At 36.4% G+C, this 27,662-nt stretch overlaps 1 protein-coding gene across 12 annotated transcripts in view; it reads left to right on the forward strand.

The window, feature by feature from the left end:
- The window catches only part of LOC105495992 (coiled-coil serine rich protein 2), a 184,757-nt gene that overhangs the window by 148,379 nt on the left and 8,716 nt on the right, over nt 1-27,662 (forward strand). For 7 of the 12 annotated variants that reach the window (XM_011766007.2, XM_071069839.1, XM_011766013.3 and 4 more), the window contains one exon: nt 5,106-5,195. In XM_011766007.2, the coding sequence (XP_011764309.1) occupies nt 5,106-5,195 (90 nt within the window). Of the gene's footprint in view, nt 1-5,105; nt 5,196-21,626; nt 21,760-27,662 lie in introns of all 12 variants that reach the window. The other 5 variants (XM_024797365.2, XM_011766012.2, XM_011766016.2 and 2 more) reach the window with 2 other exon arrangements.

The following is a 27,662-nucleotide window of genomic DNA, read 5'->3' on the forward strand; positions in this document are numbered from 1 at the left end:
TTGAACCCAGGAGGCAGAGGTTGCAGTGAGCCAAGAGCGTGCCACTGCACTTCAGCCTGGGTGACAGAGTGAGACTCTGTCTAAAAAGTAAAATAAAAGATTGGGGGAGACAGAATAAAATTATTCTCATCAAAAATATTAGGATTGCAGTAGTAAAATTAGAAAAGTAAATTTAAGACGAAGATTTGTGAAAAAGGTCACTTTATATGGACATATGATAAATAATGAAAGATGAATCTTTTTATGCTGTGAAGTTTTGATAACATATTCTTTCTTTTAACCTCAGATTGTATCTTTAAAAAAGTAAGAACAGGTCTCTTCATAGCTCAAATTATATTACCATCTCTAAGCAATTAATAGTAATTCCTTAACATCTTCTAATATCTAGTCCATACTAAGATTTTCTCAGTTGTTCCAAAAACATCCTGTACTTTGATGTCCCTAAACTAAAATTCAGTCTAGGACTATGCACAACTGGTTATATCCCTTAAGTCTCTTTTAATTTAGAACCATTCGTGTGTGTGTGTGTGTGTGTGTGTGTGTGTGTGTGTGTTGATTTGTTGAAGAGACTGCACCAGTTGTCCTGAACAGTATCTCACCTTGAAAATAATTTTTAGAAAGATTCAAGAAATATTGAAGAGCATCCTAAAGAAAGAAAAGTGAAAGCATTAATCTTTATCAGTAGGTACCTTGAAATTCTCTGTACACAATATATTCAACCTAGAAATCATATTTATCGTAAAAGAGCCTGCCACCTGTTTTTCGAGGTGGTGTGCATAGTTTTCCCATGGATTGCTTGGGAAGCTGTGGTATATTCAGCTAGAAATTCCCTCTGTAAACACCTTAGAATCTCATTAGTGTGTTTACAAATTGCAGAGGAGCTGTGGCCCCGTACCAGGAGAACTCTGATATTTTCTTTACAGTTCATGTAAAGACTAATGTTAGTGTGGTTTTCTCAACGTAAATTTAGAGGATTAGAAAAGATACACTGCTTCTCACTGCAAGCAGTGATCTCTGTAAAGTGAATGCCTTAGTTTTAGGTGGCCAAGTATCCTTCTTATAGTAGAAAATTAGAAATTACTCAAAGATTTTAATAGTATCAAGTTTAGTTATAGAACTTGAGAAAGTCACTTGTTCAAACCAATAGAGTTTTAACAGATACAAACCATTTGAAAACAAAGATAAGTAACAGCATTTTTCACATTATCAAATTAAAATCACCTATTTTAAAAATTTTTAATTTTTTTTACGTTTCTATTCTTAATATAAGAATAAAAATCAGAAGAATCATAGACTATGAGTTAAAGGACTTGTTTCTAATATTAATTAGGTAATGGCACTGACAGTTTCCATCACCTCTCTCTAGTACTTTCTTTATCCAAAATATGAAGGTTTGTCTAGGTGATTTCCAAGTTCCCTTTCAGTTATAGCCTTCTATGCTTTTTTATCTTTTAAAAATATATACATTCAACTCCAACCTATGTTTGCATGCAAACCTTCATAAAAATACATTGACATTATAAAGTGTTGTATTCAAAATATGCTGATTTAAAATCAGATTGCACTGCTTTGAGAATTAACTGAAAGGCATAGAAGTTAAACTATTCAAACCTTATTTAAAAATTCTAAGAGTGCCTGTTTATCTTTACTGCAATATCATAGTTAAATAATAGTACAGATACATTTCTCATTGACTCTTCAGAATAATCTTGGGAAATTGCTAGTGTAGAGTTTCCTTTATGGAGACACGTAGACAGTGGAACTCACGTTAAGTGGGCTAGCAGCATCGTATATTTGAAATGCCAAGACAGACCTGAGTTCAGATCCTGACTTTGAAACTTAATAGCCACGTTCTCTGAAGGGAGTTCTATAATCTCTCCTAGGCCCCTTCTGTAAATGAGGATAATAAAAGTAGTACTGGGCCGGGCACAGTGGCTCATACCTATAATCCCAGTGCTTTGGGAGGCAAAGGCAGGCAGATCACCTGAGGTCAGGAGTTCGAGACCAGCCTGGCCAACATGGTGAAACCCTGTCTCTACTAAAAATATAAAAATTAGCTGGGCATGGTGGCGTACACCTGTAGTCCCAGCTACTCGGGAGGCTGAAACAGGAGAATTATTTGAACCCGTGAGGCCGAGGTTGCAGTGAGCCAAGATCGCATGCCACTGCACTCCAGCCTGGGCAGTGGAGCAGGACTCCATCTCAAAAAAAAAAGTAGTACTGACCATATAGGGTTATGATAGTTACGTTGTGATAGAACTACATATGTAAACTACCTAATGCCTGGTCCGTGGATACATGATGAATAGCAACTCTTATATAAGCCCTAAATCATTCAGTGTAAATCAGTGCATACCTTATGATGTTTTAAGTTCCAAGTAAAAGTTCCTAACTAAAAGTAATTTTAAAAATAAAAACAGCTGTAAACTCAACAAGAAATTGTATCGGTCCCATCCATTTCCATGGTTTCTTATTGGTCATTTGGCTAATGATTGATTAGGTTCCAGATGGATTTTTTTGGAATCCTCTTGGCTGTCCATTCATGGTCACAAGATGTCTGTTGCTCTGTGTGTCACATTCTCACACAGTAATACCCAAGGATAGGTTAAGGGCCTATTATCTCCAGTGTCTGTTTTTAAAATCAACAAACCCTTTCTCGGATACCCTCGACTTTCCTATTTGATTGGCTAGATTTGAGTTACTTGTCCCTTCCTAAGCATAGAAGAATGGGATTAATCACATTGGTTCAGACTAATTAAGATCTAGCTCCTTGGGGTAAGAGATTAGGACACATTTCCCCAAATATGCGACCAAATAGAAGGTGAGCATCTGTACAGTCTCTCAGCAATAAAGAAGGCAGATGGTGAGAAAATGATTTGTTAAGTCATTTTATATATGTTGACGTGCCACTAGAAACTAGACTTTCCAAATTTTGGAAAACTCTTATATTTGCCAAATATTATTTTTCATGTGTTAGCATATAGAACAGAAAATAAATTATAGACAGTCCACTACTTAGGAGTTTTTGATTATATGATGGTACAAAAGTGATACTCATTCAGTAAGCTCCTCAACTTATGACAGAATTATGTCCTGATAAACCCATCATAGGTTGAAAATAATCCCAAGTCAAAAGTGCGTTTTTAGCAATATTTGAGTTTATCCAGGTGTGACCCCATCATAAATCAAGGAGCACCTGGATTTCTGGAATTGCAATAGGATGGAATAAGTAAAGTGCTTTCATTTCAATAGTGTTTTTAAGTTACCTTTCTGTTCATCATATACCCCTCATATATGTTAAAAGTTGATCCTATTACAGTGAATTCCAAGAGACTGTAAGTTGACTCAATTATATATTGAATTTAGGGGGTTATTTTGGAGTTAGCATCTCACTCTGTCACCCAAGATGGAGTGTGGTGATGCAGTCTTAGCACACTGTGGCCTCGACCTCCTGAGCTCAGGTGATCCTTCCCTCAACCTCCTAGGTAGTTGGGACTACAGGCACATGCTACCATGCCTGACTGTTTTTGTTGTGTGTTTTTTGTAGATACAGGGTTTTACCATGTTGCCCTGGCTGGTCTGGAACTCCTGGGCCCAAGCAGTCCGCCAGCCACAGCCTCCCAAAGTACTGGGAGTACAGGTGTGAGCTACTGTACCCGGCCTATATTGAATTTTGTTTCAGTGACTGTCTCATAGGAATGGAAAATATGTCTCTATGATAGACATTTTTGTTTTTAGATTTTATTTTGTATGAGGAAATTGGAATGATCTGATTGCAGTTAAGAAAAATTTTGAATATGGGTAAATATTATTAAAGTAGAAATGTCTCATTTTAACCTGATGCAATAATCAAGAATTTTTTAGTTTCCTATGAGAAAGTATGTCTACCTCCAGAGAGGTTGTTTAACAAATAATGTGGTTATTTTCTAGATTTTCACTAAGGGAGAATTCTCTTTTTTTTTTTTTTTTTTTTTTTTTTGAGATGGTGTCTCACTCTGTTGCCCAGGCTGGAGTGCAGTGGTGTGATCTCGGCTTACTGCGCGCTCCGCTTCCGGATTCATGCCATTCTCCTGCCTCAGCCTCCCAAGTAGCTAGGACTACAGGCGCCCGCCACCATGCTCAGCAAATTTTTTGTATTTTTAGTGGAGACGGGGTTTCACCACGTTAGCCAGGATAGTCTCGATCTCCTGACCTCGTGATCCACCTGCCTCCGCCTCCCAAAGTGCTGGAATTACAGGTGTGAGCCACTGTGCCTGGCCAGGAGGATTCTCTTTATCAATATTTTAATGATGTTTTTTGAAAGTGATGATTATTTGAGAAAGTTACTTTGTGTTATGTAAATGAGTGTGCTTTGAGTGGAATCGTGTGGAGAAATCATTTGTGAACAGAAATGGTCAGATGGATCTTGTCAAAGGGCTGACACTCTTCAAAATATTTCAGTCCAGTAAAGTCAACACATCATGAAAGAGGCTTCATCAGACGGCACATGAGAACAGACATCCTGACAAGTGGACTGGTGGTATTCAGTGTCCAGCAGAGTCCCATAAAAAATGCATTTAAGAAACTGAGCTTTAGTGACTGTAGTACCATGACAGTTTAGGGAAATACTGTAAATTCTGCAGTTGTATTCTTTATATACTGAATATTCCTATATGTTCTACATCCATATACTTAACTCTATATATTGATTTACATAAAATCATATATTGTATGTTTTATGGACAATATAAGAGATTGCCAAGGGTAATTTAGATTATTCAAAATTCTAACCTTATAAGGTTAGAATTGAGGCTGACTCTCAAACCCACTCCCTGAATAAGATGAGAGACCACTTAATAGACCTTAATGTTTGCTGTTGATAACGTTTTTTTTTTTTCAAAAAAAGTAGCCAGAACTATTTTGCCATGTGTGACTTTTTTGTTGATTTGGTTGCATACCCCCTAAAAGAGCCCTGATTACCTCCTGTCATAGCTGTTACTTTTTTTTTAGGTAATTTATTTTTGCTTGTCTCTTAGGTGTTTATGTGTTTTCCTAAAGCTTCTCTTGTGTGTCTTGGTGTGTATATGCAGAATTAAACCAATGTAAAAATTTGTGTTTTTGTTTAGGCAACTCAGCATATCTGCCACCAAAAATGTAAAGAGGAAAAATGCACTTATGCTGATAAATATACCCAAACACCCTGGAGACGAATTCCTGTAAGTAACATGTGCTCTTAGCCTCCTCTCCGGTCATTTGCTATTTTGAGGTTTTATTTCACTCTTTTTACAGCAATCTCTAATAATTTTGAATCTGTCATGGCTGTTAATTTTGTTGTAGGTAATTTATTTTTGCTTGTCTCTTAGGTGTTTATGTGCTTTCCTAAAGCTTCTCTTGTGTGTCTTATGTAAGTGAATGTGCATTTAATAGCTTTTTCATTCTGAACACTATGGTTCATTTTATTTGTGTGTCTACTCTCCTCTTATTGCATGTATTTGTGAGAGTAGTTCCACATGCCTTAAAGGAAGCAGCAGTCCTGTATGCAGTCATCCTACTTTAGCAGCATATGACACTTAGAAAATATATGATGTAGCATATTCCTTTTTTGTTAAAACTTTTTAAATGTGTTTATTATAATTACTCAGATGTCGAGGGTGTTAGGAAATATAAATGCACAAAGATACAGACAATAAAAGTTTTGTTTTAGGCAGAACTAGGGAATGGTTTACTTTAAATAGAAAGTACCTGTGTGTTCCGTGCTTATTTGTTTTTCAGAAATGTTGTATCTCAAAGCATGTTTAGTGCTAAAAATACTCTATCATTTAATTTGAGTTCTTGAGAACTCAGTTCAGGATATGCGTGAGCCAGAGAATTATCATATGGACGTTAGTCATTCTCCTATTGTTTGGGGCCAGGTAATAGACATTTCTTATTAAGAGATTGCCTAATAAGTCAGCCTTGACTCTTCTTTTGCCTTATATTTAGGAGTGGAATTCTAGTAACACAAAGGAACAGAGAAATGTAATGGCTAATATAATCAGCAATTTAGTTTGTAAAGCTTAGCCATAAGCCTTTAAAGTTTATAAAAGAGTTTTGTTTCTTTTCATATAACAAGTATTTTTTTTGTGTGCTCTTATAAGATACGATTGTAGGAGTTAATCTATTCAACAAAAGTTTGATGATCCTCTCTCATCCCAGATATTTGGGTTTCGAACTAGAAGTGGGGAATTAGGGAAGGAAATACACAGACAAAGAAGGATTCCTCCGTTTATAAGTACTTCTTAAAGAAATTGGGAATACATTGATGTAGGTAAAGTGCTGTGTAAGTCTATAAGGTTCAAAGGATGTGGGAAATCTAGTTGAAAGAATCAAGGAGCTTGGTGAAGAAAATGAAGGTTGTGTTTGAATCGTGGAAAGCAAAAGACACCAACAGACAAAGATGATGTAATATTTTTTAATGTCAAAGGCGGTGGAAGCTCATCTGTTTGCAGACAGTTGTTTAATAGAAGACCATGCCCCTTGCTTCTAGATGGAAGTTTGGGCTTTCCAGGTGTCTCCATTTAACCCATAGGGATGTTATGTCTTCTAACTGTGCTACTAAGAAGATTGGTGATTCTGTTAAGCGTGATAAGTTCCATTTTGCCATCCTCATGGAAATCTTTATACCACCTCTGGCTCCTTCAACCTCACTGTTCTGGAAACTGGATGTTAGTCTTCCTCCTCATCAGACAAAAGTAACTCGTTCTGGAATGTATTCTTGAGTTAGTTTTACTATGATCTTAGGTCAAGTGAAGATCCATTTTTCAGCCTAGCACACCTAACAAACTCAGACTTCAGCTTTCCCTGTTATCTGTTACTATAGGAATCATCTGGCCAAATACCTTTGTTTTGTAGCTAAGGTAGCAAAAGCTAGGGAGATAAACTGGTGTAGCAAAGTTTCCATAATTAAAAAGTGGCTGAGCTAGTACTACAACTTAAGACTCTTGACTGCTAGTTCTAGGTTCTTTTCTCCAAAAGCACATTGAAGAGCCTTTGAAGGAGAGTGGTTTGCTGCCAACAGCAGCAGAGCAAAAATTTGAATGTATTGAGATTTTTCCAAGGGGATTTTGGTATCACTTAATGGCTGCAAATAAGATCTCTGAAGTAGAGAATCAACAGGAAATAATAAGAAGAAATATAATAGTAGAACAGGGGAAAGGAAGAAAAGATATGCATTTACTCATTCAGCAGATATTTATGTGCCTACTTCAGGCCAGGCACTGTATTAATTTGGATGTGTAAATATAAAGAAGATACAGTTCCATCCCTCAAGATGCTTGTAGAAACCTCTGGTATGCTTAAATGATAGTAAGCACACTCTTTTTCTGCATGTAAAGAAGCTAAGATGCAGAAGTGACTTGAGCAAGTGTTTATACAACTTGTATACAGCAGTCTTATTTTAGTTGCTTTTCTTTTGAATGGTTGCAGGAGGTGAGTGGGCTAGAAGGAATAGAGAAGAGAAAAGAATCATAGCTCTGGGAAGGGAGGACAGAGGCTTAATCTTAGTGAGAGATCATAATAAGGACTTACTTCCCTGAGAGGAAAAAAACAGGTGCTCAGGTTTGCACTGCATCGTAGAAGACTTAGCAGTACACTGTGATAATCCATAAAAACATACTTGTATTTTAAAAATTATTTAATTTATTTTGAGACAGGATCTTGCTCTATCACCCAGGCTAGAGTGCAATGGTGCGGTTATGGTCCACTGTAGCCTTGACCTCCTGGGCTCAAGTGATCCTCCTGCCTCAGCCTTCCAAGTAGCTGGGACCACAGGTGTGTACCACCATGCCTGGCTAATTTTTTTATTTTTTGTAGAGACAGGGGTCTCACACTCCTGGGCTCAAGTGATCATTTTGCCTCAGCCTCCCCAAATGCTGGGATTACAGACATGAGCCACCATGCCTGACCACATACATACTTGTATTTTAAGTTACTGAGAAAAAAGGATTTTTGGTTGAAAAGGCATAGTTTCAGTAACAGTGTAAAAGAAAACTCCTCTACAACCAAGTTAGGTTCAATCTAATGTGAGTATGAAGAAATCTTTTGACATATTAAATTACATAAGTCATTTTCTCAATAGAAATAATAAAATTCAATACCTCTCACTAAAAGAATGAAAAAATAGAATACTAAGGATACTTTATGAATAACATGAGGCCAAAAAATATATGTTTAAAAGAGAAGTACTCTAAAGTGGATTTTTCCTTTCCTGTCTATTTTTATTGAGAGATAACAATATATTTATTCTATAGGAAATATAGAAAATAGAGAAGCAAAACAACTTAAGAAAAATTTAACATACTTAACTCATACAAGCCAATGACAGTCATTGTTAACATTTCATATATGGTCTTCCAGCCTTTTTTGGTGATGTGTGTATATGTGTATGTGCCATCTGTCATATCTATTTAGATGGAATTTGTTGTATATGTGGCATTTTAACCTACATAGGTAGTGGTAATGATGGCTGCTATTATTATTTGGTTTGATTTTTTGCTAAACCAAAATGAAGAATGCATTACCTTTAATCAAGTTAAGGAGTTAATTCCTTTACTGGATGGTCTTTGTAAGGTTCTTGAAATAAATTACTACAGTTTTTTTTTTTTTTTCTGAAAGGTTTATACAGGCTTATACTACCACCAACAAAGTATGATCAGAAAGTGGCTTGGTGGCCATGATGTTAGTTGTATGATTCAAGTATTTGATGTCATTAGGTTATATATATATATATTTTAAAAAGCCCCTGATATTTCCCTCCACAAAAGAGGAAATAGAAGGGCAGGAGGGCTACCCCCTGTGCCCCACACCGTCATTTCAGATGGTACTGGGAAGCCACTCCCAACTATTTATATAATGACCATTCCTGTTAGTGTTTCTTATCTTACAAATTCTTTCTTCTTCCTGGCCTAAAAACCATTTTATCATGCTATTTTCTGCATATATTCAACCTCACCTTTTGTGTATTGATTTTATATGTATCGATCCTCAGAATTTTAGGAGTTTTTTTCTGCCTGTAGTAAAATTTGGCTTTCATGCTACAGGTGCTTTTGGTGTTAGAGCTGTACTGATAAAGAGAAAAACTGTTTGAGTTTGGATTGGTTGTTTTTTGTGAGACTAAACCCAGCAAGAGAACATTAGTAGTCACCTGTGGGTCCTCTTCATTTAGGGCAAGACAAAGGTTTCTACTACTATTGGGAACTGCCTAAGCCATGCTGTAGGCATAATACAGGATGTTTTCAAGTATAAGTTTTTAAGAACAGTGTTTTCAGCACTGAGGACCACAGTGTGAAACACTTCTTACTGGAGTAAGGGATCTATCTTCTACTTGGGACAGCAATAATATAGTGTTATAAACTCCCCTGAGCCTTGCATTATAAAAAGAGGGCAGCCATAAGTCATATTCCAGAATTGAGAATGCCCTACTCTAGAGCGGCACAGTCCTATACAACTTTCTGTGCTGTCCGTTGTAGTACCTGTAGCTACATGTGACTGTTGAGCACTTGAAAATGTGGCTAATACAATTAAGGAAGAAAATTTTTCATTTTCTTTAGTTGTAATTAATTTAAATGTAAATAGTCACATGTAGCTAATTGACATCATTTTGGACAAAGCAGCCCTAGACCTAATGATATCTACTTACATGGATATGGAAAGCCACCTAGAACAATAAGTAAAGGGCAAGTCAGTAAAAGCAATTTTCAGAAGAAATGAAGGAAAATAAAAAAGATGGAGTTCAGATTTAGGTGGAGAAAAAAGAGGGAAAAGAGATAAGAATGAGCTGTAAGAGCAGAAAATGATACCTCCAGAGGAAAGTGGGGCAATTTTTTTTCCCTCATCTGAGGGGCAAAATACCAAGCTACAATGATGAAATGAGTAGCACAAAAAGAAGAATAACAATATGGAAGGTGCCTAATCACTCAAATGAAAATAGTTGATGTTACTGTGAATACTGCTGGCGGATGTTGGTTATGCGAGAAATCAAGATTCATTTTAAACATAAAGACTTACGAAACCATTTTTAAACATAGTGTATGGATCCATGTACAAGCATATTCTTAAAAATTAGCATTATCTTGAACTGAATTTATTTTTATGTATTTCCAATACTGTTGTAAAAGCATTTAACATCAGTATTTAAAAATATGAATATTTTGCACATTAAGTAAATTGTAGAATCTTATGATATGTACCTTTTGTAAGCCATTTGTTTGAACACCTCAAGTTAACCAGAGAAGCCAAAATATTAGGAAAAAAACATTTCTGGACTCATACCTTCAAATGCCTTATTACTTACCCCTTGAATCTCTAAGCAGGGAGAACAGGGTAGACCCAAAGGATCTACCTGGCCTGTCATGTAATGACCTGACCTGGATTACTCTGAAAATTGAGTGTATGAATACACAGACCGTTGTATTGGTATCAGTGTGAAAAGGTGCCTACTAGTTAAAATTCTGAATGGGCACAATTTGATCTAATGCCAATTTTCTCTCATATTTTTAAGAACTAACTCTGTTATATATAGCAAAGAGGCAAGAAAAGATGATTTTATATACATTAAAAGTGATCTGTTGGAATTATAGTACTGAAAGATTAATCCGTGTTATGGTATGTATAAAAGATATGCATATGTAATTTATATAAGTTCAGCAATTGGAATATGGTCAGCATTGTCAACCATCCTTTTTGTGCTTGGAATTAGGTTTTTGGTCCCAGCACTTTGGGAGGCCAAGGTGGGTGGATCGCCGGATGTTGGGAGTTTGAGACCAGCCTGACCAACATGGAGAAATCCTGTCTCTACTAAAAATACAAAAATTAGCCAGGCATGGTGGTGCATGCCTACAATCCCAGCTACTCAGGAGGCTGAGGCAGGAGAATCACTTGAACCCAGGTGGTGGAGGTTGCGTTGAGCTGAGATTGCACCATTGCACTCCAGCCTGGGCAACAAGAGTGAAACTCTGTCTCAAAAAAAAAGAATTAGGTTTTTGGGCCTCAGATTTACCGAGTCAAGTATTTTCCCATCATAAATATTTATAAAATAGAAAAAGTAAAAGCAGAAAACTATCACAGTTACATCATAAAAATCACATCAAATGTTTATGATTTCCAAAGGAGACAGATTTTACCTAGTTTCTAGCAACCATGGAAATTTATTAGCAAAGAACTCCGCTCTATTTTTTCTTGACTGAGAGATGGGATGGAATGCTAACCAAAAGACAATGCAGGCAAACGATTTATCTTATGAATAATCTCCCCCAAATCCATTTTCTCAGACCGTAATCTTTCCTGATTTGGAAGTGGGCAACATTACTGATTAATTTTTATGTGGCAAAAATGTCAATTTTTTTTCTTTTTCTTTTCTTTTTTTTTTTTTTTTTGAGATGGAATCTTACTCTGTTGCCCAGGCTGGAGTCAGTGGTGTGATCTTGGCTCACTGCAACATCCGCCTCCCTGATCAAGAGATTCTCCCACCACAGCCTCCCAAGTAGCTGGTACCACAGGTGCATCCCACCACACCTGGCTAATTTCTGTATTTTTAGTAAAGACCAGGTTCCACCATATTGGCCAGGCTGGTCTTGAACTCCTGACCTCAGGTGATCTGCCCACCTCGGCCTCCCAAAGTGCTGCAGCCACAGGCATGAGCCACCCACCGTGCCCAGCCAAATGTCCTGATTTTAAATTTAAATGAGCTCATTATTTCTCTGGAGAGACGTTGCATGTGAGTGCGTGTGTGTGTGTGTGTGTGTGTGTGTGTGTGTGTGTGTGTGTTCCAGAGGGAATTACTTCTTTAAGGTCTTTTATTTGTATTCACTATTACTTATATTTTTAAATGCTGCTAAAAGTATTTTTAGAGAAAATCATATATACATTGGTGTTTAAATAAGTAATATTTATGATCTGGTCATACAGTTATTTTTAAATTATTCAGTGTTTACTCAATATTAGACATTGGCCATGGAATACAGCCTGTGTTTTGATGATCTGAATGTTGACAGGAGCCATCTATGTTGCTGAGACATTGTGTGGCATGCAGAATTTATGACAAGAATTCTTTTGTTCATTTCTTCTATTTTTTTTAAACATTAGTTGTGTTACTTTCTTTCATGGATACAGGTTAAACCAATAACCGAAAAAACAGAATTGTTTCTTAAGGATACAAACAAATTAAATATAGTTATTATAGCAATTGAGTGGTTTATTGGTTATAAGTTTACAGGTATCTAAATCTGTATTTTTCAATACCAGATACCAGAACTATGTAACGCATTTTTGAAAACTTTGTCTATAGTATCCATTAGAAGAAGCAGTTTGCCCATAGTGTGATTACAAAAGAGTGATAAGAAGTTGCAAAAAATGTAGAGAGATCTTTTTTATCTTTCAACCAGTTTTCCACAGTAGTTACATTTTACATAATTATAGTACAGTACCAAAACCAGGAAATTGGCATTAGTGATGGTGTGTGTGTGCATGCATGTGCACTTCTGTGCCATTTTATAACTTGTGTAGTAACGATCATCATATTTAAGGTATACAACTATTGTACTACCACAGCATTTTCCCTTGTGTGGTACCTCTACATTCATAACCATTCTCACTTTCTCTCCATTCCTAGCCTCTGGCAACCACTAAATCTGTTTTACGTCTTTATAATTTTGTTATTTTCAGATTTTATATAAATACTATCTTACAGTGTTGAGCTTTGGAGCTTGGCTTTTTAAAACTAGCATAGCACCCTGGAGATCCATTCAGGTAGTTGTGTGCATCAGTAGTTTGTTTCTTTTTATTGCTGAGTACTATTCCATGATATGGATGTACCACAGTTTAAATAAACTGTTTAAATAAATAGTAAAGATGTTGATTCTCCCAATTTATGAATACAGTATGTCTCTCCACTAATTTAAACCTTTTTGATTTCTTTAATCAGCATTTTTCAGTTTTCAGAACACAGTTCACTACGTGCTTTCTTACATTTCTTTCTTTTTCATGTTTGGGGGTGGTTATAAGTGATACTGTTAAATTTCACTTTCCCTGTGCTGATTGCTGGTACTTAGAAATAAAATTGATTTCTGGGCCGGCGGGGTGGCTCATGCCTGTAATCCCAGCACTTTGGGAGGCTGAGGCGGGCAGATCACAAGGTCAGGAGATCTAGACCATCCTGGCTAACACGGTGAAACCCTATCTCTACTAAAAATAGAAAAAATTAGCCGGGTGTGGTGGCGGGTGCCTGTAGTTCCAGCTACTCGGGAAGCTGAGGAAAGAGAATGGCGTAAACCTGGGAGGCAGAGCTTGCAGTGAGCCAAGATCGTGCCACTACACTCCAGCCTGGGCAACAGAGCAAGACTCCCTTGCAAAATAAATAAATAAATAAATAAATAAAATCGATTTCTGTATATTGACCTTGAATTTTGTGAATTTAGTAATCTCACTTACTAGTTTTGAGAGTTTTTCTGTAGTTTTGGGTCTCCCCCCACCGTGCCCCCGGAGACGGAGTCTAGCTGTGTCGCCCAGGCTGGAGTGCAGTGGCGCAATCTCGGCTCACTGCAAGCTCCGCCTCCCGGGTTCACGCCATTCTCCTGCCTCAGCCTCCCGAGTAGCTGGGACTACAGGCGCCCGCCACCACGCCCAGCTAATTTTTGTGTTTTTTAGTAGAGACGGAGTTTCACCATGTTAGCCAGGATGGTCTCGATTTCCTGACTTCGTGATCCACCCGCCTCGGCCTCCCAAAGTTCTAGGATTACAGGCGTGAGACACCGTGCACGGCCTGTAGTCTGGGGTTTTCTATGTTGACCATTATGTCATCTATAAATAGTAACAGTGTTCTCACTTTTTGATCTGATGTCTTTTATTTCCTTTCTTTGCATTATGTCACCAGCTTGGATTTTCATTACTGTGTTGAATAAGAATTATGAGAATGGGGATTCTTGCCTTTTTCCTAATCTAAGGGGAAAAAGCATTCAGTCTTTCACCTTTAAGTAGATGTTAGCTCTCGATATTTGGGAGATGGTTTTTATCAAGTTGAAGTAGTTTCCCTCTATTCCTAGATTGCTAAGAGTTTTTATCATGAATGTGAGTTGGATTTTGTTACTCTTGTTTTGGTCATTGCTACGAACCTATGAGTTTTCTTCTTTAGCCTATTGATTGCACTGATTGATTTTCTAATACTGAACTAATCTCATAGGCCTGAAATAAACCCCTTTAGTCATGGTATGTAGTTCTTTTTATATATTCCTGAATTCTAGTTAATAGTATTTTGTTAAAGATTTTTTCATCTGTATTCTGGGGGTTAATGCTTTTTATTCTTTATTTTTCTTTTGTTGTATTGTCTTTGTCTGCTTTGTATTAAGTTAAATCTGACCTCATAAATACTTTGGAAGGTGTTTTCTCCTCATCTGCTTTATGGAAGAGATTGTGTAGAATTAATGATTTTTTTTTTTTTTTTTTTTTTTTTTTTTTTTTTTGAGATGGAGTCTCGCTCTGTCACCCAGGCTGGAGTGCAGTGGCCGGATCTCAGCTCACTGCCTCCTGGGTTTACGCCATTCTCCTGCCTCAGCCTCCCAAGTAGCTGGGACTACAGGCGCCCGCCAACTCGCCCGGCTAGTTTTTTGTATTTTTTAGTAGAGACGGGGTTTCACCGTGTTAGCCAGGATGGTCTCGATCTCCTGACCTCGTGATCCACCCTTCTCGGCCTCCCAAAGTGCTGGGATTACAGGCTTGAGCCACCGCGCCCGGCCAGAATTAATGATTAATTCTTCTTTAAACGTTTAGTAGAATTTATCAGTAAAATTATCTGGGCCTGGAGATTTCTATTTTGGGAGTTTTTAAAGTTATAAATTCAACTTCCTTAATAGTTATTGACCTATTCAAATGACTTCTTTCATCTTGGATGAATTTTGATAGTTTGTGGTTTTGAGGAATTGGCCCTTTTTCTCAGTTGTCAAATTTATGACTGTAAAGTTGTTCATAATATTCCTTTATTACCTTAATGGCTGGAGGGTCTATAGTGATTTTCCTTGTTTCATTCTGATTTTGGTAATTTACCTTCTCTTTCTTTGTCACTCTTGCTAGTGGTTTGTCAATTTTACAGATCTTTTAAAGAACCAACATTTTGTTTCCTTGATTTTCTCTATTTTTCTATGTTCAATTTCAAGGAGCCTGCTCTTTTTATAGTGAAAGTAAGTTTATTAGAGAAGTAAAGAAACAAAAGAATTGTTACTCCATAGACAGAGCCCTGAGGGCTGCTGGTTGGCTCTTTTTAATGGTTTTTTTTCTCAGTCATATGCTAAGCAAGGATTATTCATGAGTTTTCTGGGAAAGGAACGAGAATTTCCCAAAACTTTGGGTTTCTCTTTCTTTTAAATTATATAGTGCAGCAGTCCCCAACCTTTCTGACATCAGGGACTGGTTTCGTGGAAGACAACTTTTCCAGACGGGGAGAGGGTTGTTGGAGGGGTGTGGATGGTTTAAGGATGATTCAAGTACATTACATTTATTGTGCACTTTATTTCTATTATGATTACATTGTAATATATAATGAAATAATTATAGAACTCACCATAATGTAGAATCAGGGGGAGCCCTGAGCTTATTTTTATACAACTAGATGGTCCCATCTAGGGGTGATGGCAGACAGTGACAGATTATCAGGCATTAGATTATCATAAGGAGCAAGCAATCTAGATTTCTCGCATGTGCAGTTCACAATAAAGTTCCTGCTTCTATGAGAATCTGATGCTGCTGCTGATCTTACTGGAGGCAGAGTTCAGGTGACAATGCAAGCAGTGGGGAGTAGCTGTAAATACAGATGAAGCTTCAACTCACTCGCCTCCTGCTGCTCACCTCCTGCTGTGTTGCCAGGTTGCTAATAGCCCATGAATTGGTACTGGTCTGTGGCCCAGGGCTTGGGGACCCATGATGTAGGGTAACTTCTGGACATTCTGATGACATTTGTGAATTGTCATGGTGCTGATGGGAGTGTCTTTTGGCATGCTAATGTATTATAATTAGCATATAATGAGCAGTAAGGATGACCAGAGGTCACTTTCATTGCCATATTGGTTGTGGTGGGTTTTGGCCAGCTTCTTTACTGCATCATGTTTTATCGGCAGGGTCTTTGTGAACTGTTTATCTTAATGCCAGCCTCCTCATCCAGTGACTCATCCGGTGACTGAGAATGCCTAACCTCCTGGGAATGTAGTCCTGCTGGTCTTATCCTCATTTTACCTAGCCCTTGTTCAAGATGGAATTGCTCTGATTCGGATGCCTCTATTTCCCTCTCCCCTTTACAAGGGGACCCTTAATCCTAAAAGTTGTAGAGCAACCAAGATCGATCTTCTGTGGTATCTTTTGGCTTAATAGGGGTAATGATATTCCTTCCTAATTTGTAGGGTCTCTTGTAGTCAAGGTAGAGTGGAGCGCAGTCATAAAGCAGCTATGTGGTGAAAGCCACTCATAACTCTGAGTCCTGACAAAAGGTGATATTTGGAAGACCAAAGTATTGTCTGTTCATGGTTCATTATGGAATATATTACCGGAAAGGGTAATCCAGACCCCAAGAGAAGGTTCTTGGATCTCACACAGGAAATCTTGGGTGAGTCCACAGAGTAAAGTGAAAATGAGTTTATTAGAGAAGAAAAGAAGCAAAAGAATGGTTACACCACAGAACTGCTGATTTCTGCTATCCTCATTTTTTTTTCTTTCTTCTTACTTTGGGTTTATTTTGGTCTTATTTTCTCTGGTTTCTTAAGACATCAGTTTAGCTTATTGAAGATTTTTTTTTCCCTTTTCTGTCTCTACTTCAGCTGTTTCCTACATATTATATATTTTTTCAACTGTTTCTATACATTATGTATTTTCTTTTCATTCAGTTCGATATGGTTTGTTTTTTTGTTTTGTTTTTTTGTTTTTTTTTCCCTTGAGACTTCCTCTCTGACTGACCCATGGATAACTTAGGGGTGTGAATTTTAGTATCCAAGTGTTTGGACATATTCTTGTCATCTTTCTATTGTTGATTTCTAATTTGATCCCATTGTGGTCAGAGAACACATTCTGTATAATTTCAGTTATTTTAACTTTGTTGTGGCTTGTCTTGTGGCCCAAACTGTGGTCTGTCTTGGTAAATGTTGTGTGGATGCTTGAAAAGATTGCTTTTTGCTATTGTTGGATAGAATATTCTGTAAACATTGACTAGGTGCTGTTAGTGGTGTCCTTGAGTTTTATATATCATTGCTGATTTTCTTGTCTAGTTACTTTTATCAGTTGTTGGGATGGGGTATTGAGCTCTCCAATTGTAATTGTAGATTTGGCGATTCAATTTTATGAGATTTTGCTTCAAGTACTGTACATTTCTGCAGTTTGGTGTACTGTTAGGATCACTGTGTCTTCTTGGTAGATTGACCTTTTTATCATTTTGTGAGGTCTTTTTCTGTATGTGGGTATTCTTTTTGCTCTGAAGTCTATTTGATAGTAATATAAGCACACCAAATTTCTTTTGATTTTTTTTTTTTTTTGGCGTGGTATATCTTTTTCATCTTTTACTTTAAAAAATATATATATATATTTATACATAACATGAATTTCCTGTAATCTGCATATAGTTAGGCCGTGATCTATCTACCAATCTGTCTTTTAATGGTGTATTTCAGCCCTTTATATTTAATGTAATTTTTGCTATGTAAGTCTGCCATTTTATTTATTTTTGTTTTCTTTTTTCTTTATTTCTACTTTCTTTTTCTTTTCTGTATATTAGTTACTTTTTAAAATAATTCCATTTTTATTTATATATAGTGTTTTGAGTTTATGTCTTTATAATAATGTTTTGGTTGTTACTCTAGGCATTATATTTCACACACACACACATTTATATTTAACTATATATAGTCTACTACATGTAGAAACCTTATATCCCTTTAAGTCCCTTTTCCTCCTCCATTTATAAGTTTCTTAAATATTTTCTATGCATATTTTAAGAAGTACATAAGAAAATGTCACAGCCATGCAAGGGTGGAGGCCTACACTCCCCAGTCCTCCCTTTCTGTTTTTTTTTTTGTTTGTTTGTTTTTTGAGACGGAGTCTCCCTCTGTCGCCCAGGCTGGAGTACAGTGGCATGATCTCGGCTCACTGCAAGCTCCGCCTCCTGAGTTCATGCCATTCTCCTGCCTCAGCCTCCCGAGTAGCTGGGACTACACGCACCTGCCACCATGCCCGGCTAACTTTTTGTATTTTTAGTAGAGACAGCGTTTCACCATGTTAGCCAGGATGGTGTCCATCTCCTGACCTCGTGATCCGCCCGCCTCCTAAAGTGCTGGGATTACAGGCGTGAGCCACCACGCCAGGCCTTCCCAGCCCTCCCTTTCTGATGGGAATGGGGGCTGGGGCCACAGGTTTTTCTGTGGTGTTAGGTAGATTACTGAATACAAGTTTTCTGCATTGCTAGGCTACCTCTTTCCTGATCCTTTGACTAGAGAGTGCATGCAGACTTTCTTAATTGTTTTGTGTGTTCCTTGGCATTTGCAGGTGCTAGCTTCTATCACTCATTTTAGGATACATTAGGCAAAAAGAAAATCACTGTATTTTTCCTTGGGTCCCAAGCTGGTCTCACTTTTTCTCTCTACCTTTCGGAGTATTGAGTTTTATATGTAGTGCCCAAGGTTTTTAGCTGTATTTGACAGCAGGAAAAGGGAGAAGTATTTCTACTCCATCTTTCCTTGAAACTGGAATTCCCTCTTCTATTAAATGCTGATCAGAGTATGTTATTTCTACTCTGTATAAGTAAATTGAAAGAAGCTAAGTAGTTGACACCAAGAAAAGTAAGAGAGCTGTTATTCTCAGGGTGGTTATATTTAGTAGAAGAATTTTTAAGATACGCAAATCAAAGTGAAGAAAAAGAGGAAGAAAGATTCCACCAATTGCTGTGGGTGTTTATAAACAAGAATGATCATAATTAATTTAGGTAGGATCAGGAGAAGCTTTTAGGAAATGGGTTTGAAAGAGCCTAAGGGGGCTGCATGGGTGTTTGACAGATGGGTAGAGAAGTGGAGGAAGCATTGTAGGTGGCAGAAATAAAATGAGTAACATTCTTTATCTTTCTGGGCATAAGCTCAGATGGCATACAACTGTTCGATAAGCTAATAGATGGGTGCCCCTTGGCAGTGGCAGGCAGCGCTGTTTATATATTTATTTCACAAAGTTGTCTTTCCCTTCTCATACTCAGACCTATGCCAGAGATTATGATTTGTTGGTCTTGGGGAAATGAAGATAGATATCATTGTTTTTGTTTTTAAAATTTCTTAGGTGGTTATAGCGTGTGGCCAGGATTGACAGATCTACAACTGCATCTCTAGATAAACACAATTAATTAATGTAATTTTGTTTAATTCAGTAGTTACTTAGTGTCTGCTATATGCTGGGGGAGTTTTAGGCTATAGAAGGTCGGACATCGAATATCTTTTAAAACTCCTGCCAAGTTATAGGTACTGTGACAGATACTTTCACCTAAATTATTTCAGGAATTAATGATCTAGCAGGAGAGACAATTTAATGCAAAGTTGATTGCTTTAAATGCCATATAGAGTTACAAAATTAAAAATAGAGTTATAAAATTGCTGGAGTGGAGATGGGTACAGATATGAGTAGCTAAATTATAGGAACTAAAAGTAAGAGGGTTCTTCGAGATGAACCAGTCCAACCTCTGCATCTGACAAATGAGAAAACTGAGGCCCAGAAATCAGTAATTTTCTCAGGGTTATGAGGCTTGGGAAAGATGCAAGGAAAAAAACAGTTTCCCTGACTCCCAGGTCAGTGCTATTTCCACAGACCTGCAAAGGTAAACATACCTGCTTGATGAAGGAGTCTATGACTGTTTTCTTAAGCATGTCTATGATGTTCCCATCTGAAAGTTTCTTTACTTAGTAGTACAGTGGGTAGAAGCTTGGTTCTGCAAAACGCATAGGGAAGATTTGGTTGAGAATCTGTTTAGTATAAAGCCTTTGAACCAAAACATTTCACAAACAGCAGAACAGCAGGTAGTATCTATGGAGAGCATCTGAGGTCATCAGCTTATTCAATATTTTCTAAGCTGTTTTTGCCAAATTAGCAAAAATATATATATGTGATAATTTCAAAAGATAAAATTTTTATTTATTAGACTATCCTAAAGATTGTTAATTTAGTTTTTGTAGCTGTTGTTTCCCTTCATCAACATAGAAAATGGATCTTTTATGTTTCTGTTTTATATTGAACAATGTGGGATCACCCTTAAATTTAAAGAAGTATCTGATTATGCCTGAGTCAAAGAATGTTGATACGGAAAGTGAGAAAAATTTTTTCATTTCAAACTGTTCATAAGATCTGTAAACACTGATAAACTATTATCAGTAATTTTTAATACTTTATTTTTAAGTCAGATTAATTGGTCTGAAAAAATATACATAATTTCTTTTGCAGATTTAACTGGGTATGATGATGATTTGTAGGCTGATTTTCGTTGATGATATTTTAATAGTGTTTCAGTAGTTTTATTTGTGCATATGTTTCAGTCAGTGAGGAGGCTAGGGACATAAGACCCAATATGGTTCCCTTTGTATAACATTGAACAGTTCCTTTCTTGAAGAAACTTTGCTGTAAAGTGAGGAAATTGAAGTAAATGACATTTCGAGAGTATCATAGTTCTGATAATCTGTGATTAAAATAAGTAAAGCTAAGAAGCCACAAGTTATTCAAATTAAAAAGCATGCCCACGTAACCTGTGGCCTGCATGTCACATTACAACATCCTAAATCTTTTTTAATGCTGTGTCGCTTTTGCTAACTTTAGCTAATGTTCTTTTTTTTTTACCTGCTAATCCTCTGAAAACTTGTGATTTCAGAAGAAATTTTTTTTTTTTTTTTTTTTTTTTTTTTGAGACGGGGTCTTGCTCTGTCACCCAGGTTGGAATGCAGTGGTGTGATCTTGGCTCACTGCAACCTCCACCTCCAATGTTCAGGCGATTCTCCTGCCTTAGCCTCCCGAGTAACTGGGATTACAGGCAGCTGCCACCACACGTGACTAATGTTTGTATTTTCAGTAGAGATGGGGTTTCACCATTTTGGTCGGGCTGGTCTTCAACTCCTGACCTCGTGATCCACCCGCCTCGCCCTCCCAAAGTTCTGGGATTACATGTGTGAGCCCACTGCACCCAGCTGAAATAAAAATTTTTAGATGATGATTTTTTTGTATTTCCTGATTCACAAATTGTTGCATTTTCTGTGTGTTTAACACCTAAAATCTATCTCCCCCTTTAAATTCCTTCCTTTTCTGCAGAAGACTGGAATCTGCTACTTTAACAAGAGATATATGATGATAAATGTAATGTATACCAGAAAGAATATATTATTTCTTGTACATTGTACTACAAATATTAGAGGAAAATAATTTTTAAAAATATTAAAAATAACTGGGTTTGGATTATGATGTGTTTTTAGTAATTTGAGCTGCCTGTATTTTAAAAAATGACATCTGTCTTCTCGTTAACACTATTGCTCTGTGTTATTTAAAAATAAAACAAAGTATGACTTGGTTTCTCTATTTTTTGGTTCCCTTTTTTATTATACCTCCCTACCCCATCTCTCTCTGCACAGGGTGGGTATTCTGCTCCCTCCTTCTCTCCTTGGCAGGGCTCCTTCCAGGGGATCCCACGGACTGTTCCACCGCACCGCAGACAGAGTGAGTCTGTGTCTCTCACTCCTATCCTGCTCTGGCTTCCCCTTCATGGTACTTCCCTTCTGCATGACCTGTTCCTCCCCAGCACCTCCTTTTCTATCCTGAGTGCTCTGCAGGTGTCTGCTAAAGCAGCACTCTCTGTGGTCTCCTCTCTTAACATTTCCTTTTACTGCATGTAAACAGACCTCTACTTAGAGCCTTATGGAAGCTGTCTGAGGTTAATTTCATTCTAATACTGTTTAAACCTATTGCCAGTGACCCTAGACCTACTGACATGCATCTGTCTTTAATGCATTTTCAAACCTTGAAATATGTGAATAAAAATTGTTGTGTTATCTAATTGTTTTAAAAAGTGTACATGCGATCTACAATGGTATGATGGACAGATGCATAATGTGTAGGGAGCAGGCTTACTAGACCATTGCACATTTCTTTAAATAATATTTCCTAATTAAGGGCTTGGATTGCATTTCACTGTCATCTAAAATAAATATATTTCTAATTGTTTTTTCTAAAAGTGGTTTAAAACAACTAAGATGTTTTTTGTAATCTATCAGCTTATCAGCACAGAAGAAATGGCTTTTGAATATGCATGGTTTACTAACATTTCTAATGATTTAGTTACTGTTTGACCTTAAAATTTTTGTTTACATTAAATCTCTTTTCCAAAACAGTGTGGGTTATTTTGTTTTATGTACTTAAGTATGCCTGGTAAGTTGGTTATATTTTATCTTTTTTGAAAAGTCACCCATAAAAAGCTATTATTAATGAAAACGAAATATAAATACAGTCAATCAGAGATACTTTTATGCCTTCTCTAAGGATTTTTCCTGATTTGTGATTCATTCGGTTTTTTCATTATCCATTTCCATGTGAAGTATCAAAGGTGTAAATGAGGAAATTTTAAGTAATTAGGAATGTGATTTATTTAAAGAAAATTTTATTTCTTGAATTAGCCAAAAGTATGAGGTATCGACATGAATTCCAGAGAAGGCATGAAGTTTATTTTTTGGCTGCTACATCTCTCCTTCCCTTCTGTACTTTTTGTTTTAAAGAAAAATAGTTCCTGTAGACTTTTATATGATGTTATTTAGTAGCAAGTTCATTTGTTTACTGGAAGCAATGAGAAAAGGAGTTTTTTTGTCCTCCTTTTCTATCTTCCACCACCTCAGTAACTCCTCCTTTTTACTTCTCTGGTCTTCACGTAAGTTGCTTTCTTTTCTCCTCTGTTTAAATAATCCTAACACAAAAAGAATCATACTAAAATGCTAGTCAAGTCATCTGAAATTTCAAAGGGCAGATATAACAAATTATAATATGTTCTTAGGCTTGTGGTCAGTAAACAGCAAGGTTTGAGATTTCCCCTCAGATTGACACACCCACCTGTGTACTTACTCAAGCACCCTTTTAGCCTGTATTCTTTTTTGTCACCATGTTCCTCCCCCTTTCTCCTTCGCTAGCTGTAATACAGAGTTGAAGTTTGGGATTAATTATTCTGTATTACAAATAGAGTTTCTGCTTTACTTTTAAAAACATGTTTATCAGAAACACCCATTTCATTGGTTTATTTGTATAGCATTAGAATTTTCTTATCTTTTCCTTGAGTCAGTGGCTCTCCATTTTCAAGTGCTTCTTCTCCTTCCTTCTTGGGTTCAGAGCTTTCCTTTTTGTTTCCAGCTGTGAAGCAGCATTATCCTACAATTCCTGCAATACTAGTAAGATCTGCTTTTTTTTTTTTTTTTAACTTCTCTAGATCAAACCTTCTTTCTCTGCATCTTCAGATTAACAAAAAGAAAGTTTTGATTCCCCAGAGTTTGGATGTATTAGTCATCTAGGAAAAAAAAAAAAAAAAAATATATATATATATGTGTGTGTGTGTGTGTGTTTGTGTGTGTATAGGAGTCTTTTCCTGAGTAGGTTCTCACGGCCTATGCATCTGAAAGCACTGGCCCTAGGATTTGATCTTTGAGACTTGTAGGACCCTGTTTATGTGAAATAATGGCCAGAGGGCCTGTTCACAGCCTTTTAATACTGTTAATGACCTTGAAAGGTTCCTTTAGAGGGGAAATATGCTCTAAACTACTACTCTATTTTGAATTCACCCTGAGAACAACTAAAGCAGTTTACTAATAAAGGGGGTTTTTTTAGTTATAAAATATAGAAAAGAAAGGTATGAAATTATTAGAATAAATCTAGTGGTTTTCCAGAGGGTTTTGAAACAGATCTTTTCCTACACTAAACTTATAATCAGATGATACTTGTCTCCACATTTAGTCAATATGTGGGTCCTAGTACTCATGTTTGGAGAGGTTAATTGTACTTAAGTAATGGAAGATAGTTGAGAAATTTCTCCATTACAATGTTTCATTAAAAAGTTCTTTGGTGACTTTTTTTTTTTTTTTTTTTTTTGAAACAGAGTCTTGCTCTGTCTCCCAGGCTGGAGTGCAGTGGTGAGATCTTGGCTTACTGCAAGCTCCACCTCCCGGGTTCATGCCATTCTCCTGCCTCAGCCTCCCGAGTAGCTGGGACTACAGGCACCTGCCACCACACCCAGCTTATTTTTTGTATTTTTAGTAGAGTCAGGGTTTCATCATGTTAGCCAGGGTGGTCATCTCGAACTCCTGACCTTGTGATCTACCCGGCTCAGCCTCCCAAAGTGCTGGGATTACAGGCGTGAACACTGTGCCCGGCCCGAACTCCCTTTATCTTCTAAATGTGGAGGCCAGGTAAAGCTTGGCTGTGAGTCTTCAGTAAGAGCAATCTGTTTGTTTTTTAAGTTACAGGAGTATAGTAGACCTTCTAGTATGAAGATAGTCCATGCTAAATATTCAGAGGGAGATAATGTTTACAGGGAGTATTTAGCCCTTGTCACTCTAGAAAGCTGTAGGGGACAGCAGTGTTTATACTGTGTTTAAGAATATAGGAAAATAGACCAGGCACGGTGGCTCACACCTGAAATCCCAGCACTTTGTGGGGCCGAGGCGGGCAGATCACAAGGTCATGAGATCAAGACCATCCTGGCTAACACGGTGAAACCCTGTCTCTACTGAAAATACAAAAAATTAGCAGAGCGAGCCAAGATCGCACCACTGCACTCCAGCCTGGGCCACAGAGCGAGACTCCGTCTCAAAAAAAAAAGAAAAAAAGAAAAGAAAAAATATATAGGAAAATAGAGATAAATGGAAATTTCTGGTCTTTATTATTTTTCTTAGGAAATTTTGACTTACATTTCTTAAGTATATTACTAGTCTCTACTTCATGATACTTTTTTATTTCAAATTAAATTTTCTCTAGGTTAGCAGAAAATATCTACGTTTAGGTCTTTCCTACTGTTAGTAGGGATTTGAGCTTTTGTACAAATTCACTTAACAGGCATTGGTGTAGTCTTTCTACTCTAATTTCCAACTGTGTAAAATTGGGAATAATAAATAACCTACTTCAAAGTAGGAAAATTTAATAAAAATAATTGCTTTTGGCAAGTAGAAAGCCTTCCTGGTAATTCCAAATAGCATTTCTTGCCAGAGCACGTACTTACCGGAATACTCGACTTTTCAAAAAGTATGTTTTGAAATAATACTTATTTCTTATTGTGTCTCACTAAGCTTTTAAAACTTGCTCTTTAGTATCTTGCTTGCTAAATTTAGAAATCTTATTTATTTTTACCTTCCATGTGCAGTGACTTAGTGGGAAGGGAAAAAGTTATTTTAAAACAACAAAAATTATGTAAATGCATCTATATGTGTCGTAATAGCCTGATAGTTTCTTGATGTAGTGTTGTGTCCACCATAATTTTATTAAGAATGACAAATTTATATTGTGTCACATCTTCTTTCTCTTACAAATTTCAGGGGGTGTTTCACAAACATTTTTGACATGCAGTGATTATAAATTTATTTTACATGACAGCCCAGTATGTATTTACTGAGAGAAAGTATGTATTTACAACCCGATTCACTGTGTATGTATATTTAAAATTTGGATAAAAGATTCATGGGACAATACTTTCTCTTAAACCATTTGATCCTCTCATATTTTTTCTCTCTATTCTATTTTTTTAAATGTTGCTAGCAACCTGCAGTTAAAAAAGCATTGGTCTGCTTTGCCCATATAAATATCAGCATTTAGGTTTTAATATACTAACTTTAAATATGAAGGCTAAGAAGTGTAGATAATTTAATGTGCATAGATTTTGTGTGTATAATCATAGTAAAGCTTTTTTTATTTTGCAGAAATACCATTTTTAAGTGGTGCCTCCTAAGAATTGTCTATGGCAGGAAAAAATTTTTGTTGTTGAATATTAATAGAGTGGCTTAAGTGGCTAATGAGCCCTTTGTCAGAGTCAGCTTTTCCTCAGTTCAGTCAAAATGTTGATCTTACTGAATGCCCACTTTTGCCATTTCCCTGCTTATCCTCGACTGCGCTGTCTCACTGTAGTAATTCACTATCCTTATTCTTTTAGTCCTTTTGGCTGGAGAATTGTTCTTTTAAAATTCATACAGTTGGATAATCTTTCTAAGAGCTACTTAAAAATTACACTTTCACAAATATTCCTATAGGAAACTCTTATGTATATTTTTTAAAATTTAGCCATACATTTTAAGAAAGGGGAAAAGACTAATATTAATTGAATACCTATTATGTTTTTTAATGTCTTAAGTACTTTTCTGAGCATTTCATTTAAATTATTTGATTCTCACAACAACTCAGAGTCAGAGCTATTATTCTAATTTTATAATAAGGAAGATGCAAATAAATAATAAATCAATAAATGATGTAGTAATTTTCTCAGGGTAAGTGAACAAACCATAATTCTGTTCTACTTCCAGAGTCTGAACCTTAAATATTTTTTGTAAATACAATGACTCTTGCTTCAAAATGTACATTTGTCCTATTTATAATAGTAATGTAGTGACTCACTATGGAGGAATTAGAAGAAACATTTTGGTATATTTCCTTTCAGTCTTTTAAATATTATGTTATAAAGTTGAATTTATGTATTTTCAGTCATTCTGCTTTTTTCACATAGTATCATTTTATATATATACACACATTTTTATATGGTAAATATTCCTTGAAATTAACATTTTAATGGCCACTTGATAATGTGTTATATGGATATATTCTAAATTAGATTTTTTTCTATTGGGCATTAATGTTGTTTCTAGTTACTGAGAGGAATATTGGTAAGCATTTTATCTTTGTGTATAAATCAGTGTCAGTGTCTTTCTTTTCTTAGATAGACTTCCTGGAAGGATATCATTTAATTAAAGGATATGAACTTTCGAAGGCCACTTGATGTGTCAAATGTGTATTTGACAATTGTTGAATTGTCAAACATGCTCATAATGTATAAATTAACAAGGCTTAATCTGATTGACTCCAATATGTGTCTGTAATCAATTTTATACATAAGAATAGCTTCAGCTTCCTTAGAAATTAGCTCTGGGAGTGACTTTTCATAAAAATAAAATATTGTTGAATGAAATGCAAACTGAGTAACTCAGTAAAAAAACTTTACTAATTCAATTTTGTGTATGCTCATTTTTAATTTAAATATGGTTAACATCGAATATGGTATTTTCTACCTTTTTGCAGCCAATTTCAAGGACTATCTAGTATAGTCATTGGTTAATTGACTAGAAATGTGCATCTAACTCATGGTCCAATAGGCCTTCCACAAACATAGGCATGGGTTAGTTTCTTGGAATTATGAGAAATGCAGCATTAGTGTTTTCTGTATAAAGCATTTTATTACAATCTGCTTTGCAGCTTGTGAGATTTTTTTAGCCAGTCTTTTTTCCTGTGCCATAATGCTTACAGTATTCTTGTACTCTGGATAAATATACTGTGTCTGTTGGTCACATCAATTGAACTATACTATTATGATGCCATTTAGGTTTTTTTTCCTGAACTACTCTACATCGTCTGAGAGGTAGATGTTAATGGATTCTGTG

Source organism: Macaca nemestrina, chromosome 9 (genome assembly GCF_043159975.1).
Source record: "Macaca nemestrina isolate mMacNem1 chromosome 9, mMacNem.hap1, whole genome shotgun sequence".
In the NCBI taxonomy this organism is placed as follows: domain Eukaryota; kingdom Metazoa; phylum Chordata; class Mammalia; order Primates; family Cercopithecidae; genus Macaca; species Macaca nemestrina.